The sequence below is a fragment of the Phacochoerus africanus genome, chromosome 4 (assembly GCF_016906955.1).
Source record: "Phacochoerus africanus isolate WHEZ1 chromosome 4, ROS_Pafr_v1, whole genome shotgun sequence".
Taxonomy (NCBI): Eukaryota; Metazoa; Chordata; class Mammalia; order Artiodactyla; family Suidae; genus Phacochoerus; species Phacochoerus africanus.
The window spans coordinates 141,985,765-142,002,893 of NC_062547.1; the positions used below are offsets into that span (position 1 = coordinate 141,985,765).

Sequence of the window (17,129 nt, forward strand, 5' to 3'; positions counted from 1 at the left end):
ACCTGCCTCCTGGTACTGCAGAGATGCCATTGACCCCGTTGTACCACAGCGGGAACTCCATCTACCACCTCACTTTTTTTTTTTTCTTTTTATGGCTGCACCCGTGGCACACGGAAGTTCCCAGGCTAGGGACCGAATCTGAGTTGCACCTGGGGCCTACGCCAATGTCATGGCAACACCAGATCCGAGCCGCATCTTCGACCTACAGCTTGTGGCAACACTGGATCCTTAACCCACTGAGTGAGGCCAGGGATTGAAGCCACATCCTTACAGAGACTATGTTGGGTCCTTAACCCATTGAGCCACAGTGGGAACTCCCAGTCCCTCACTTTTAATTTATGTGTCCTTTGCCTTAAGGTGGTTCTCTTAGAGGCAGCATATTGTAGATTGTTTTTTTATCCAGTCTGCCACTCTGTGTCTTTTGATTGGAGCATTCAGTCCATTGACATTTAAGATAATTTTTGATAAATATGTATTTATTGCCATTATAAACCTTATTTTCTAGTCATTTCTGTTTCTTTCTCCTTTGTTGCTTTTTCCTTTTTCCGGTTTGACTCCCTTTTATTTTATACTTGTGTCCTCTTTTTTTTGTTTTTGTGATTCTATTTGTTTTTGATTTGTGGTTGCCCTGTCTTTCAGGTATGTTAACCCCTTCCTATATCTGCTAGTCATATAGCCTCAAAACACATTCTAAAGCAGGAGAGATTTTTTCTCCTTCCCATTTTATGACTTTGATGTCATTTTTTACATCTTCATGTTCATCCTTTTGCTGTTCCTTGTGTTTATCATCAATTTCACACACAGGTTGTCTGATCTGTACACCGGCTTATTTAAGTAATTACTGTCCACTTGTGATTTCCTCTATCCTGTATCTTAAATCTTTGCTATTTAGAGGAGATCTCTCAATATTCCATTTAGGATAGGTTTCGTATTGCTGTATTTTAGTTTTTGTTTGAGAAATTCTTTATTTCTCCTATTTTAAATGATAATCTTGCTGGTTAGAGTATTCTAGATTACAAATTTTTCACTTTTGGAACTTTGACTGTATCTTGCCACTCTCTTCTGGCCTGTAGCATTTCTGAAGAGAAGTCAGCTGACAGCCTTACAGGGCTTCCCTTACAAATAACTTTGTTTTTCTTTTGCGGGCTTTCGCTCTCCTCTTTAGCGTTTGCCATTTTTGTTAGAGTATGTCTTGGTGTAGGTCTGTTTGTGTTCAACCTATTGGGGGCCCTCTGTGCTTCCTGTATGTGGATATCTATTTCCTTCTTTAGATTTGGAAATTTTTCAGCCATAATTTCTTCAAATATATTTTCAATCCCCTTTTCTTTTTCTTCTCCTCCTGGAATCTCTATTATGCATAGATTGGCACACTATGTATTACCCAGGGATCTAATATTGCTTTCATTTTTTTTTTTTTTAATTTGGCTTTCTGACTGCTCTCCTGATTGGGTGGTTTCCATTATTCTCTCTTCCAAGTCATTTATTCGTTACTCTGCACTATTCATCCTGCTGTTCAATGCCTTTAGTCTCTGCAAATGAATTTTCCTTATAGCTTCTCATTCCCTTCTGAAGTCATCTGCGTTACTCTTGATAGCTGTTAATTCTGTCCGTATTTTCATTACCTCCTGTTTGAGCACAGCGTCCATTGACTGTAGAGGTCTCTATCATTTGCTCCTTCTGGGCTATTCTCCCATTCTTTTAACTGGAATGGTTCCTGTGCTACTTCACTTTGCTTATATTTTTCTTCTGTGAATTTAGGGAAAACAATTACCTCCTGTAGTCTTGCAGGGCTATTTACATGTGAGAGTTTCCTTGGAGCGCTTGTGAGGGCTTTTTTTTTTTTTTTTTTTTTTTGCGCATGAGGGCTGCTTTTAGCTTTTAGTTTGGACGCTTACCGTCTCTCTCCTCAGTGCGTGCAGGCCGTTACCGCCTTTATAGCGGGTGTGCAGGTGCACAGCCTGCACATGCTTCCAGGGAAGTGGGGGCAATGGGTGGCACCTATATGAGGTGTGGGCAGCAGGCTGCTCGTGGTTATAGAGCCCTTGGCCGTAGCAGTGACCCTCAGGGAGGTGGCAATGGCAGGCTGTGTGTGTTCCCAGGGAGGTGGGGACAATGGGTGGTGCTTGGCTACAGGGCCTTCTGTGGCGGCGACCCCTGAGGTGACTGGGGCTGCAGATGGTGCTCGGTCACAGGACCCATCGTGGTAGTGGGCTGCGCCCACCTCTGGGGTCCACGTCTGCAGCCCATGCAAGAGGTGCAAGAGGTGCCCTGCCACCCGAGAGCCTGAGCCTGCCCAGAGAAAGCAGCTCCTGTGGCCGTCTGCCCCCACCCCTGCTCGGGGTCCCCTGCAGCGGCGCCCTGCCTCTGGGGCGGGCCCAGGCCTTGGCCTGTACGCCCTCGGCTGTGGCGCGCTGCTTCCCGGCACCCGCCGAGGCCGTGGCCTCGCAGCCAACCCTGGTTCTCTCCCTGAACTGACCCCTGAAGCCTGAGTCTCTGTGCCCGGCTCCAGCCCGAGTGGAGCAGGCTGGGGAGCGCTGGGCAGGGGCACTGACCGTCTGCGAGGCGTTCTGTCTGCTTTGCCCTCCTCAGCCTGCCCACCGTGCTCTTCTCGAAGGCTTCGAGGCTCCCACTCCGTCCCAAATTATGTCCCTGTCAGTTAGGTGGCCTCCCAGGGATGTGGATTCCCTTCCTCTGTGGCGGGGCCCTCAGGAGCGCTGGTCCCATCCTCGAGTCTTTTCTTCTTTTTCCCCCTTTTGTTCTACCCGGTTATGTCGAGGGTCTCTTGCTCTTGTTGAAGTCTCGACGTCTTCTGCTGGTGTTCGGTAGATGTTCCGTGTGAATTGGTTTTTTATGTGTTCGTGAGAGGTGAGCTCCACGTCCTACTCCTCGGCCACCTTGATCACGCCTCTGGTATGAAAGCTTTTACATGTCATGTTTCCCAAACTGTCCCTGAAGCTTTATAGGTTTTAATCTTTGAAAAATCACTTTCTGTTCCAAGGTTTCAAAGATAAGCCTATATTTCCTTCCAAAACCTTTTCAGTCTTTAGCTCACCTAAATTTGTTTTTGATCATGTGCAGGACAGGGTTCTAGTTTTCTTTTTCCATTCCGATGGTTCTGACACCATCTGTTGACCCGGTCACACTTTCCCACTGGTTTGAACTGAGATGTGTCCGACGCCAAGTTCCCGCATCCCGCATCCGGATGGGCTCTAGACTGGTGTGATAAGCAGCTCCCCTGCCCCCAGGGCATGCATTCACACAGACTCCTTTTTCTTCATTGGAATTTTCTTGGATATTCTTGGCCTCTTTAGTCTGGGTTTTAGGATGTGTCAGTTTCTATGAAAAGCTGTGTTTGGCTTTAACTAGAACAGCATGTCATTTACAAAACACCTGGGGGAAGAGCTGACATACTGACAGTGTCACCTCCCTATCACGAACATGGTATCTCTCCATCTTTGGCTCGTCTTTTATGTCCTTACATAAAATGGTATCATTGTCTTCATGTACCTTTCACATATCCTTTGTTGGTTTTTAAATCTGAGTATCTTCTCAGGTACATGATCGTTTTAATGCTATTGTCTGGGGACTTTTAAAAAAATACTTTTGTGTGAAAATAATGTCTTCACTCTGGCGGGGTCACAGATTAGATCTGAACCCAGTTTGATCACAACACTGCTCTGTGGGAGGGGCAGCTCTCCATGCTGCCCAAGTGTACTCCCAGGGAGCCACCCTGGGTCTGCACGGACTGACCCTCATTCAGGAGGTGTGGAATGGCTCCAGTGTGTTAGGCAATGGGCCACGCGGAAGAGGTCCCATCCAGCTCCCACAGAAGGGAGGGAACCAGACATTAAATAAACCCGCAAGTATTACTGACATTACTTTCCGGTGAAAAGAAGATGTGCATTGCTCTGAAAATATATTTTAAAAAAGCATAAACTGCACAGTCTGGGAGGGCGCTGAAAGATCAATGGCTGTTAATAGGCAAAACGACTATAGGAAAAGCAGGGGCAAAGGCCCAAGGGCAGGAGAGAACAGAGCTCATTTGAGAAACTAGAAGAGGACTTTGGTTTGGCAAAGAGCAGTGGAATGTTGAAAACATGAGAAACAAGCAGGAACAAGACAGAGGGCTCCTGGGAGTTCCCCTCGTGGCTCAGCGGAAACAAATCTGACCAGTAACCATGAGGACTCGGGTTCAATCCCTGGCCTCACTCAGTGGGTTAAGGATCCGGCGTTGCTGTGAGCTGTGGGGTGGGTCACATGTGGCTTAGATCCCTTGTGGCTGTGGCATAGGCCAACAGCTCTAGCTCCGACGTGACCCCTAGCCTGGGAACTTCCACATGCCGTGGGTGCGGCCCTAAAAAGCAAAAAAAGAAAGAAAAAGAAAAAAGACAGAGGGCTCCCAGCCCCCTGAGGGATGTTGGTTTTGGTCCTGTGAGCAGTGGGAAGCCACTGAAGGATTTTAAGCGAAGGGATGACATGATCAAACCTGCCTTTCTGAGGGGACTGCTCTGCTTTCTCTGTAGAGAATGGTTTGAGGAGGGCACAAGGTCATGTGCGGATGATGGAGAGACACGAATGTCCTTGAGATACTTGGCAGTAGAATCACCAGGGCTGGGTGATGGATTGGATAGGGAGAAAAGTCGGGGCGTGGGATGCATCCCGAGCTGCTAAGTGGGGCCAGATGCCTGGCGGTGGTGGTTGTGGAGGCTGAGAGCAAGGGAAAGGAAGCCCGTTTGGTTGGGAGGGAGACAATCACGCTGGGCTCTGAATGTGCTGGTTTACACTGCAGTGTTGAGGTGTTTTTGAGACATGCAAGTGGAGATGTCAGGGAAGCAGCTGTGTGTACGCCCGGAGCTTCTACGACACGGGTCGGAGGTGGACACGTGGAAGGCACTGGCGTACTGGTACTCAGCGGCACTGTGGGAGTGAATGAGATCACGATGCGCCAGGACCTGGAGGGAAAAGGTGGCAGGGTCGGGCTGAGCTGTAAGGAAAACCGCCGTGGACATGTCGGTGATGAAACTGCAAAGGAGTCAAAGACGGAAAACCAGGAGAGTGCGGTGTCTGAAAAGTTGAGAGGAGAATTTGTATTAATTTGTATCAGGAAGGGGGGAGTCGTTCCCGTTGGGGCACAGAAGGAACGAGTCCACTAGTACACCTGAGGATGCGGGTTCGATCCCTGGCCGTGCTCAGTGGGTCAGGAATCAGGCGTTGCTGTGAGCCCTGGCGTAGGCCGCAGACACGGCTCGGATCCTGAGCTGCTGGGGCTGTGGCGAACGCCGGCGGCTGTAGCTCCGATTAGAGCCCTCGCCTGGGAGCTTCCATGTGCCGTGGCTATGGCCCTAAAAAGCATAAATAAAGAAAAGGGAGTGATCGGTGGCATCACATAGTGCTGGGAGCTCAGGTAAGAACTCAGCCGTGTTGTCACAGTTGTCACTGGGGGGTGGACTTCCCTCCCTTTCCTTTTCTGGAAGGACACAATGGAAGGAAGGACAGGATTGCTAGGACCGGAGTACAAGCCCGGCGGCTTGCTGTCGTGCAGGCAGGGAAGCGCGCCGCTCAGTGCAGAGAAGCGGGGGGCAGTGCAGAAGGCCCGCAGCTCAGCTCCGCTCTTGCGCTCCGGACCCTGCTCTTCTTCTTTTGCTGGGAATAGGGAAGGAAAAAAAGCTCTTCTTCTGTCTCTATCAGAGGGGTGTGTGCCCGTCTCGCACGTGTGGAACAGCGTGGCTTTTACCGCACAGTTCTGAGCGCTGCTAGTTCTGTCCTGGCCACGTGCCCCCAAACGGGGCGCCTCCAGCTCCGCACTGAATCAGCGAGAGGTGGCGGCCCCACATTCTCCCGCGCACCCCGCGCGGGCTCCTCAGCAGCCTTCTTGCCTCCTGCAGCATCTCCGTCTGGCAGGTGGGAGGAGGTTGGTCCTTCCACCTGAATGTTTTGTGACCATGGACCCAAAGTGCTTTCAGCGCCTCAACGGTGCCCTTTTCCTGGACGGAAAAACAAGACTGGAGGGACCCGTTGCTCTAAGATACTCTCTCGTCCCGGAATTCAGTCCCTCTCCTGAGACCGAATGCACAAGGCCACCAATTCCGCTGACTTTTTCAAGTTTGGAGTTGTGAGCCGATGATACGATTGGCTTTTTGTTCAGGTAGAAGGAGAATCACCTTACGCTTTGGCTGAGTCTTCTCTGCGTGTACAGCCCTTGTAAGGTGACCCCTGTCTTTCATACTGCGTTTCCTGTCACGACCTGCAGACCCTGGCATCTGGGTGACAGCCACAGACTTGCGCGGGCGGGCAGGTGCTCACAGGGGTACGCGTGAGGGTTCCCTTCCTTCCTTCCTCCAGGGAAAAGGGATGCTTCTGAATACGTCGCCTCGCCTCTGTTCTCCGAGGCGCCTCCGCGGCTCAAGTTGTTCGTATTCAGGCTTCCCAGCCCCAGGCACACGCGGCCCCTTGCCTCTCGCCGAGGCGCTCTCGCCCGCTGCTCTGAGCGGCTCTCTGTGCTTCAGGTGGAAGTCCGTTCCTCCGCTCGTATCGTCCTGACCATCTGGTGCCACATGTACAGATACCCATCTGAATGTGGACAGCCGCCCCCCGGCCCCGGAATAAAGAAACAGGTTTTTGGTGGTTTTCCTGTAGGAATTGATCACGCCGTGGTTCCTCTTGATAAGGTCCTCTCTCCTTCACTTCGTGCCAGGCCCTGGGCCAAGCACTTTGCATTCCTAAGTTTTTGTCACAAAACATAGGCTCCTAAGCACTACTCCCCCCACCACTTTGCAAGTGAGAAGACTGGGACATGGGTGCCAGGGTTAGGACGGGAACCTGGGCCAGAGCCCATGTCCACAGCTACTGTCCTTCGAAAATAAAGCAACTCAGGTGGGGGCCCCGAGGGAAGCCCTATGTGGATTTCTTGAGGGGAACAGTCCAGCTCCGTCTCCCCACCCCCAGGAGGGGCCTTGTTCTGTGCCAACTCGCCTGCTCGCCTGCCTGGAGACTGAGGAGTAGCTGCCAGGCAGAATCCTGAAACTCACTCCATCTCCCAGGTGACTGCTGGACCAGGTGCCTTCTGCGGTACGGGGCACTGACTCCTGGGGGACACACTCCAAAACAGGCTGCACTCCCACCCCGACCCTGGACCTCTGGGCAGATCAGGGCGAGAGGAGAGGCCTTTCACTGCTCCACACGCAGCCACGCTTCACGTGACTCGCAGCCAGGCTTCTGCCTGATGTGAAGTGAGCCTAATTGTGATGCATGGAGAGCTCGAAGCCAAGAGGCAGGAGGGCTGGGTGACAGGCCAGGACATACCTCTAACTCATGACCTCAGCTGCCACCTCCCTTCTTTGAGCTCAGCATCCTTCTCTCACCAGAGATCGACTGGGCACATGATGTTCAAGGCAGTCTGATCTGCAGGTCTAGCATCTAAGCTGTCCTCACGTGTCCCGGTATCTGTCACCAGCTCTGGCCCCAGGGCCTCAGCAGGTCTAGCCAAGGAAAGGACCACAGGAGGTAGTGGCGGTGCAATCCTGTTGAGCAGGCTGGCCTGAGGTGTCCCAGTGTACCACACTGTTCTTGCTGTTCATGGGGGCATTTTACCCTCAGGCCTACTGTTCTAGAACGACTGGGCTGGCAGGGCTCAAGTACAAGCTGGCCCATGACTGAGCCCAGGGAGGAGGCGGCTGGGGCCCCTCTCCTCGGGATGTCTAGCAGCTGCCTCCTCAAAGGATGAGGGCAGCCACCCTGTGCCATCTGGGAATAGGCACCACGCAGAGGCCAGCCAGCTCTCACCTTTCCCAGGCTGGTCCCATCAACACGCGGCACTCAGAGTCTGGCCAGTGAGGGCGGCTGAATGATGGAGCGTTGGCGACAGGTAGGAGTAGGTGGGGGAAATGGCTGGCCGGCTCCCAGACTCCTTTTAGTGTGGGGATCTTGGGACACGGATGCAGGGAGAGGGACAGCCTTGGGAGACATGGCTGAAGCTGCAGCAGAAGCAGGGTGGGCAGAGGCCCGGGGACGTTTCCGAGCTTAGCCAGCAAAGGTGGCGGCTACTGCAGAGCCCAGGCCGAGCCAGCCTCCTTCGCAATTACCTTTGGGGAGAGGAAACTCCTCCTCTTCCTCCACTTCTGCTCTTAACCTCCAGACCCAGTGGGAGCCACACCCCGCTGCCTGCCTCTCCTCTTCCTGGCCCCCTGCACCCCCTCAGTGTCCCCCTCAGCATATTGACCTGGTGCTCGCGGCCTGCAGGGTGGGTGGCCGAGTGGCACTGCCTTTAGGACCTTTCCCACCAGTACAGCCCCCTTGTGCATTGCACATGCACATCAAGGAAAGCTGGGGTGTCCTCAGCGAGCTGTCTTCTTTCCACCCCTGCATGGAAGCAGGAAGCAGCCACGGCTGTCTTGAGACTTTACTTGTTCTGGGACTTACAGACATTCTCCTCCCTTCTTCCCTTTGGTCTGAGCAGGACGAGGGCTGTTGGGCATCCTCTGATGCCTCCTGGAAGGCTGGCCGCCTTCTCTCTGTTTAGATGCTGGCTTGGAAGATGGGTGGAAGCAGCTAAGCACAGACTACAGGCCTTCTGTCTCTGGCAAAGCTGTCCTCTCCACTGGGGGGCATTTCTGGGGAGGTGCTGTGGCTGTGACAGTTTTAGCAGTGGAGGAGCTGCCCAGGAAGCCCAGCACTGGTCTGGGCCACAATAGGCCAGGGAGCAGCTTCCTCAGCTCCTGGAGCAAGAAGGCCCCAGGCGGCAGAACTCTGTGGGAGGCCCCTGTCTTTTGTTTGCTTGTCCTTCTTAGCTCCCTGGGTCGGCCCGTGCACAGTTGCTTACACAAGTAAGACGAGCCTCATCAGGCTCTATGACCACTTCAAAGCCTTTGATTAATCATTTAAAATGTCTGAGCTGAGCAAGTAAAGGTTTTAGATTCCAGGATGATGAGGAACTGGAGCCTTTAGCTGAGAAGGCCCCTGCCCACGTTCCTGCCCTGCTCCTGCGTGGCCCAGAGCCCCACCTGCCCACTGCACATCCCGAAGCAGGTTTCTGAGCAGCCCACCTGAATGGCAGGCCTGGGTTGTATGATATGGTAGTCCTAGAGCTCAGACTGCTGCTTGGGGTGGCCGGTGGCCCTGGAGAAGAGCCAGGGCGTGGGGAGCTGACAGGTGGGCACAGGCAGCGGCGCGCCTCCCAGCATCTTGCGTCTTCTTCCTCTGCTTCCCGCACAGACATGAGAAGGTGGCTGCGAGTCTCTGCCAGAGGCTGCTCAGCTCCCCCAAACTGCGCCTAAGACCCAAGACTTAGCTGGGTCTTTGTAACCTAGTCTGTGTGCTTCGTTTCCCCACCACCGCCAGCCGCACTCTCTCTTTTGCACTTGCATGCGCGAGACGAAGCTTTGAGTCCCCGCCCCTCTGCAGCTCTGGCCCCTAGGCTGGGGCTGAGAACACTGGAAGTTGGTGCCAAAGGGCTGTCTGGAGGCAAGAGAGACCAACTGGTAAAGGAACCCCTGGAGCCGAAATCTCCCAACTCAGCCACAGCAATCTGGGAATAGAGAGGGGCATCAGTCCCTTGCCTGAGACGAGGGCAGGGCCTCCTGGCACTGGCTGAATAGGGTGGTCTTGGCTTCTAAGACAGCAGACAGCTAATGGGAGGGTTAGCCTCTTGGATGCTGTGTACGGAGGCTAATGTCTAAAGCCCGGCCTGCATGGGCAGAAGGAGCTGGGGCCCAGCCCGAGCCCAGGCTGGCCACGGGGGCACCTGATCCCTAGGGGAGCTCAGTGTGAGCAGCCCCTGCATACACCAGCCCCATCCCAACCCGGGCACTGACTGCCTGCCTGGCAGCAGTGCTGGCTCCCACCTCCACCCAGTGCACTTGTTATCCCTCTACATTTTTTCTTCCTCTCAAAGAGATTTTTTGTTTTTAATTGTGGAGAAATTCTAGATTCACATATGAGCAAGAGACAGTATGGTTTCTGTGTACACTCGATCCAACTTTCGTTCGAGTTTACCATCTTCCATAACCGCAGTCCTGCCCCCCTTTTATGACCAGCTCACCAGTACAGGCCATCTGCTCGGAGTGCCCACGCGGACTGGGTGTGGAATACCTGCGTGAGCATCAGCTCTGCCCCAGCTCCTGCCAGTAAAGCTGTGGTGTCCACAGCCCCCTGGCTTCAGGTGCCCAGGGAGCGTGTCAAGGCCTGGGCCTCGGGCTGCATCCTGACGGCTCAGCCAAGGTAGCACGGGAGCTCTGGGGCAGAGGCACCCATTGAGCTGAGTAGAAGGTATGAGGAGCGGGGAGGCCCCCCTGGAGTGGGGTGCTGTGCGGGGGCAGCCCAGCTCGGCAGGCACCCTCTGAAGGGGCAGGACCTCAGAGTCTGCGCCTAGGAGAGCATCTAGGAAGACAGGTGCTGCAATGTGCAGTTTCTGGGCCCCGCAGCCCATGCTGTGAGGAACTGTGGGGCTGGCCGCAGAGCCGTCTCCTGGGCCAGTGACCGCTGCTTTGGGGGATGAAAGCAAAGCAAGGAACACACAAGCCACTCCTACCTCCAGGCGCCCGCGCACAGCACAGCACCCCACCCCAGTCCGGGGGAGCCTCCATTTTCTCAACAGCCTGGGGCACAGGTTCTGTCCTCGGCGAATGGACAGGGAAAAAAGGCCACCGAGGGCTGTGGAAGGCGCGGTGCTCCAGGACCCGAGGGCCTCGGCTTTCTAAGCTCTGACAGCGCTAAGCACCTCGGGCACGCTGACGCAGGCCTCTGGCTTGGAGTCCTCTGGGTCGGAGCCAGGCAGATTTCTAGCCTCTGCAAACGCTGCTTGGGCGGAACAGGCTTGCAGTGGCCGCGGCTGCAGGCGCTGGAGTCTGCCCTGTGACTCTAGCCTGGCAGGGACCACCTGGGGAGAAGGTGTCTCCCTGCCTGAGGCACCTGGGGGCCAGTGCTCCACACAGAGGACGGGCTGGGAGAAGGGGAAGCCCTGAGGACTCAGGGGTCCGATCCCCGCCGCACGGCGCTTGGCACGGGGTGAGCCCTTCCACGAGCGGTAGCCTAAGAGAGACTGTGCAGGAGCTCGCACGTAGCACCCCAACCCGGGGCTGGGTCTCAGGCCTGGATCGAGCAGGCTGTCGGCAGAGCTGGCAGGGGAGTGGAGCCTTCTGTCCCACGGGCAGCAGGGCCAGTCCTCTGGCACAGGGCGATTCTCCCACCCCCAAATTCCCTGTCCAGAGGCGCCCCTGCAGGATCAGGGAAGGCGGGGTCCGGGGCAGGGGACGCCCTGCTTGGGCTCTCCTGCTCTGGGGACCCCGGAGTTTGGAGGGCCCAGGTCTTCAGGGGCAGGGATGGGCTCTGGCTGGTGGACCGGTGGACGGATGGACGGTGCTCCTCCTGGTCCTCAGGCCGAACCCTCTGGGGCCTGGGCTCACCCCCTGCCCCTGCCCCGGCTCGGCACGTGTGCGGGACCAAGAGAGTCAACCTCTCAGCCTCGCGTTCCTTGCCTGTGGGATGGGAATGGTGGTAGCATCTAGCCTGAAGTCAGATCCTGTGCCGTGGCCAGCCTCAGGCTGCTGACTGGCTGGTCTTCTCCTCTCTGGGGGGGCTGCCCTGGTGGCGGTCCTCCCGCCCAGACTCTGAACACTGTGGCCTGTGCTGCTGAGTGGGGCCATGAAAATGGGCTGAGGTTCGACCTACGCCGTGACGAGGGAGGGAATGTCTCTATGAGGCAACAGAACTGGGCCCCGTTCATCCTCACGCAGCGTATTCTGACTATTCTGCCCGGCTCCTGAGAGAGGAGGTGCAAAAATAGATACACGAAAATAGAACTGAAAGCTGACTGCCTAAGGCCTGGTTCAAGCTATACGAGCCATGTAGTCATGAACGTGCAGCACGTTTTAAGGTCCTGACTGCTTACAAGGGAGTTGGATGAGGGTTGCTGGCTGGGGGTTTTCTGCAGCGTGGCTGCAGGTCCTCGGAGCACTAGCCAGTGGAATGGGAAGCGGCGGCTCATGTCGGCCCCAAGTCAGCTGACGGGTGAAAGGTGGGTGGGGGGGTCCTTCCTGATCCGGGGATGCGTTCAGCACGCACATCTCTTCATCGAGCCCTGGGCCCTGGCGGGGCTCAGAGGTCCTTCCCCATCCAGGCACCAGCCAGCCCTCCCACGTGCCTTCCAGTGCTCTGTGCAGAAGGACAGAAGCTGGAGCACATTCTGCGCTGGCCAGGTGTGAAAAACCAAGACTGCTGGTTAATGGTTTGGGGCCTAAAGCCCCCCCTGAGGAGATGTTCGTTACTCTCTGGCTCTTGGGTATAGCTGAAGAAATGCCCCCGTTCCCCCCAGCCCCGGCCATGCGGGGTTCGGGACATGGGCCTGCTTCCTACAAACCCAGTGGTGCCGGCCAACTCCGGCCCGACAGCCCTGGACCTGTCTCAGCTCCCCTCCAGCTGCTGTGCTCTGAGCCACTGTGTGGGCTCCTCCAGTGTCTGCCCCTGCAGGGAGGACTGTCCTTAGCTAAGCCCGCCTCCTCCACTCGTCACCGGAGATGCCGGAAGTGGAAAGGCTGCACACAGGCTGGACGGCCTGGGCTCTGTGCCAGCCCACGCTCACGCCCTGTCCCCTTCCTCCTGCAGTGTATGTGGTGGAAGACCAAAGGAGGGATGACCTGGGCCCCTCCACCTGCCTCACCGCCTGCTGGACGGCCCTCTGCTGCTGCTGCCTCTGGGACATGCTCACCTGACCAGCCCGGCTCTCCTGTCTCGCCAGCTCTGCCGCCACCGCCGCCAGGTGTGCCTGCCCCCATCTCTTCTGACGGCTGAAATCAACGACTAGCTCTGCAGAGACACGTCTACCTTCACCACAGTGGGATTCTAGATTAGCACGGGTTGCTGCTGGGTAATTCAGTGACTTGATCTTTTTAATACTCAAAATCCGTTTCTTGTTGGCCTTTCACAAATGTGCTAAATGACTTTTATTTTTTTGGCCAAAGCCTTCGTTATATTTATAATTTTAAAATTATACATTCAAGGTAGTGTGGCACGATGTAATACACCACGGAATGATTTCTCTGCTAACACCCTGTATGTTTCAATAAATTTGTCTACACCTCAACTGTCTCAATCACTCCAGACAGAATTTAAGCCCTGGGTTGCTCAGCCACTATCCAGCACATGATGCGGGGCTTTTACCTCTTCATTCCAGCTTCTACAGGCAGGCGGCGGCCACGGTCACAGGGCCCTGGCTGAGCTAGCATCCTCATCCTAGTCCCACTCAGAGATGGAGTCCCCAAGGAGCCTCGTGGGGCCTTTTACCCAGAGCCTAGGCCCGGGCCTCGTGGGAAGCATGGCTGCCCCGTGGCCTGCTCTGGGAGGGGAAGCCATAGTCGGAGCTCAGGGCCATACCCAAGGCTTTCTTTTCCGGCCGTACACACACACACACACACACACACACACACACACACACACACGTCGGGCCATCCATCTCAGATTTGGCCGCAGGGTGGCGCTGAGCCACCACAGCAGCGAGTCTGACTTTGGCTGCCAGCCCTGAGAGGCGCAGCTGGCAGCGCCTTGCCTACCCTCTGCCTGCCCACTTTCCCTCCAAATCACCCACGTGCTGGTAAATCCTGAACGACCAGCTCTCCCTCTCCTCAAAACCAAACAAAAGGCCATGATTGTGGAGCATCACCTGATTTCTGTGGGGTAAACGGCTGGTCCCACAGCAGCCGATTTCAAGCTACCAACAGTATCCTGAAGGTGGAGCTGGGAAGACGTGCAGGAGGGCGCTGTTAGGTCTTTCCACCGTCCAGATACAACAGCCCGTTAACCTCAAAAACACAGATAATGGACAGCTGTAGTCAAGAAATGAGGAAGGGCTATGTTCTAAATAGTTACGAACTTTCTAAAAATATAATTTAACTAAAACTTACGCATTTCATTAAATGGCTGTAGGTTAAGAACTGGCTTGCAACAAAGTTCGTGGAAATCAAACTGGTCTCCTGAGCCGGTACAAGCCAGCTCCAGCACAGCATGGCCCCCGTGCCTCCAGGAGGCCCCAGGATTGTGGTGTCCACATTATGACAATGGCCAGAGGGGGACCACCTTGGAGGTGCTGTTGGTTTATTATCAAATTTCCTTTTCCCATGTCTGGTAGGAAGCAGGAAAGAGATCTGGAGGCAGCTGCCACCGAGGCACCACTGCTCTGCTCGCTTACCTTCAGCTCTGGCCTGCTCTCCTTTTTCCTTATCTGCACGCTACACGGAGGAGCAGAGGGGAGAGGTTTACTCAAAGGAACAGAAACAGAAAAAAAGAGGGGAACGCTTCAGTACAGGAGGAGCAGGGCCACAGCCCTGGAGAGGACACGGAGGAGCAGAGGCAGCTCTGCCTCTCTGGTTCTCTGTTCTCATCCGTCAGCTCAAGAAAAGCAGACTTGGTAGAGTGTGACAGATGTCTTTTATTGGTCTGACCAGGTGACTAGCTGCAGGCCCAGGCAGGGCTCCCCTATCTGTCCCGGCTCCCATCTTCCCACTCCTGGGAGTTCCTGACTCGCCCCCAGGGAAGAGGGGTGGCAGACAGAGCCAGGATAAAAATACAGTGACGGGATCTGAAAGGGGCTCCAAATGGTGCAGAAAACCTAGGGTTACCAGACCATCCAGATAATAAAACGTCCATCGGGCAGCGCAGACACAGTTTCCCTGTACAAGCCCCTCTGCCCTCGCCAGGAATGGCAGGGGTCAGGAGGAAGCACCTCCCCTAGAGGCTGCCTACTGTGCCCTCCGTGCCATCAGCATCTCCCGGATATTGTCCTCAGCTTCCTTCACACTCCGCTCCAGGTAGGATTTTTTCTGCTGCAATATGAGAAAGAAACAAGGGTTAGGACCAGGGTGCGTGTGCCAGGCTGGCAGATGGCAGCCTTTACATGCCCAATGGTTATGGCTTCTCTGTCACCAGTGCCATCCAGAAGCCTACTGTCTTTAGAAGTCAGGTATACACACCTGCCCAGAGTGTCCCCTACCGCGACCCATGGGCACAGGGGAGGGGGTCACTCGGTACAGGAAGCAGGGACGCTCTTCCCCCAGAAGGAAGCAGACTCTAAAAACAGGCGTCGTGATACATGAAGTTAGACCAGACAGACAAAGGCCAGGAAATTCCAGGACAAAGCTCTGGCCCCATAGCAGACTGTCTCTCAAGGTTTTCCACGGCCCAGGCCAGGCGCCGGTTGCTGCCACTGCTGAATGGACAGCACAGCCTCTGCCCTGTCCAGTGAGACGATAGGCTGTGGTGAGTTTTGAGAAGCTCTGTCACGTATCTCACCAGGGCAGATGAGTCAGGAAGCAATCTGCTTTTCTCATGAAACTGCTGCCTGCCAGGAATCCAGGACAGTGACACACTGAGTAAAACGTTAGACCTTTTGGAAGTGTACCTACTACCCCATCTGGGTCCTAAATTAAAAATCTCAATTTATACAGGAACTTTAACTACTTTAAGGAGGCACATCTGGACCAGGATTACGCAAGATTAGTCAAAGGAAATGATGTCTATATGTTATTTGCCCTGCGGTCACCCCAGAAGTGATTCCCCACTGCTCCCTGCCCTGAGGACACGGCTGTGGCTGCATTCCTGCTTAAGAGACATGAAGGACGCCTCCCTTTCTGAGGACTGCTCAAAATAACCCCCTCCCAGGATGCATGTGGCTGAGCCACCCTGGAGCCAGTAATGCCCTTCCCTTACCCAAGCAGCTGGGGGTTCACTTGGACCACAAAAGTGACCAGATGACCTGGGGAAGCCAGGGCAAGGCCGGGCAGAGGGCAGCTCAGCGGCCTGACGCAGGCCTTGCTGGGGAACTGATCTCCAACCGGAGACAGGACGATGGAAATGAGTGCTTCTCTTGCCTGAGGCCGTGGCCGGTGCCCCTCTAGGTATCCCTGCCTCTACCTTCTCCCACACCGTCCAGGTATGTATTAAATGATACATTTGGGGACTTGATATAGTTTCCTTTCGGTGCCAAGTGCTGAGGCATCCACAAATCTTTATCACAGTTCTTCTGTGAACCTCTGGTTCCTGTTTGTCTCCTAACTTCAAATTTCCTGAAGGCTAGAAAGAGCCCTATCTCTCTACTCTAGTTTCCCATCTGTCTAACGTGCACACAGTTCCTTACAAAAGAACAGGAGCTCCACTAAAAAGCCCCAGTGACCATGATAATTCGACAGCCACAAATGTACACAGTTGCTAAGGAAATTTGCTCAACTACGTGGCTAAGCCTGATTCAGTCCTATCACTGTGATATCAGAGTGAGAACTTAAAACTTCCTTTGATAAACAATTGTTACATGCATCGGTGGGGAGTGAAAAGGGGACAAATACTAGTAACTCCTGACACATCACTGAAGGATGTACAGGTACCAGGTGCTGCCAAGCAGTGAGTGCCGTGCGCCATCTGGGCACCTTTGGGTCCCAGCCCTGTAAGAATCTAAGGAAAAGGCTAGCGGAGCAAGGAGGGTTCTAGCCCTGCAGTGCTCGGCCAGCGCCCAGGTGCCCAGGTCTGTTGCAATCCATCTCTGCCAAACTGCCGCCCCGGGAGCAAAACCAGAAACTTGGAACATTCGCAAGAGCTTTTGCCCTACTGCCCTGGCCTCTGGCCATGCAAATTCAGGCTGTCATCCTCAGCTTTAAAACTCTTCATTCTATCACTCTCTCCCTTCTATCTCCCTTTCAGGTACAGTATTTTTTCATGACTTTTTACCACTGCCTTTCCTAGTCTTCAAGTTTCAAACATAATGTAAAATGAACTTGTCTATCTTTAAATCTTTAGTTTAAGTAGACTTAACTGGACATTAAAAAAATTTTTTTTCATCCCAACAGATGGAGCATTCCTGAGCACAGAGGTATCTATTTTGTAACTGAATTTCCTTTATTCATTTTCTCTCTTTTTACAGCTGCACCTGCAGCATATGGAAGTTCCCAGACTAGGGTTCAAGTTGGAGCTGCAGGCTTACACCATAGTCACAGCAACTCCAGATCCAAGCCATGTCTGCAACCTTCACCACAGCTCGCGGCAACACCGGATCCTGAACCCGATGATAGAGTCCAGGGATGCAAGTCCAGTGTCCCGCATCCTCATGGACACTATGTCAGGTTCTTAACCCACTGAGCCACAATGGGAACTCT

The 17,129-nt window shown here is 54.3% G+C and overlaps 2 protein-coding genes across 2 annotated transcripts in view; one reads left to right on the top strand and one right to left on the bottom strand.

Moving 5' to 3' along the window:
• Positions 1-13,075, top strand: part of CYSTM1 (cysteine rich transmembrane module containing 1) — a 64,163-nt gene extending 51,088 nt beyond the window's left edge. Inside the window, exon 3 of the mRNA XM_047778802.1 lies at positions 12,598-13,075. Within this exon, the coding sequence (XP_047634758.1) occupies positions 12,598-12,704 (107 nt within the window). The 3' untranslated portion in view covers positions 12,705-13,075. The remainder of the gene's footprint in view (positions 1-12,597) is intronic.
• Positions 13,076-14,396: 1,321 nt separating this feature from the next.
• PFDN1 (prefoldin subunit 1) overlaps positions 14,397-17,129 on the bottom strand; it is a 66,646-nt gene continuing 63,913 nt past the window's right edge. The window contains exon 4 of the mRNA XM_047778797.1: positions 14,397-14,810. Within this exon, the coding sequence (XP_047634753.1) occupies positions 14,727-14,810 (84 nt within the window). The 3' untranslated portion in view covers positions 14,397-14,726. The remainder of the gene's footprint in view (positions 14,811-17,129) is intronic.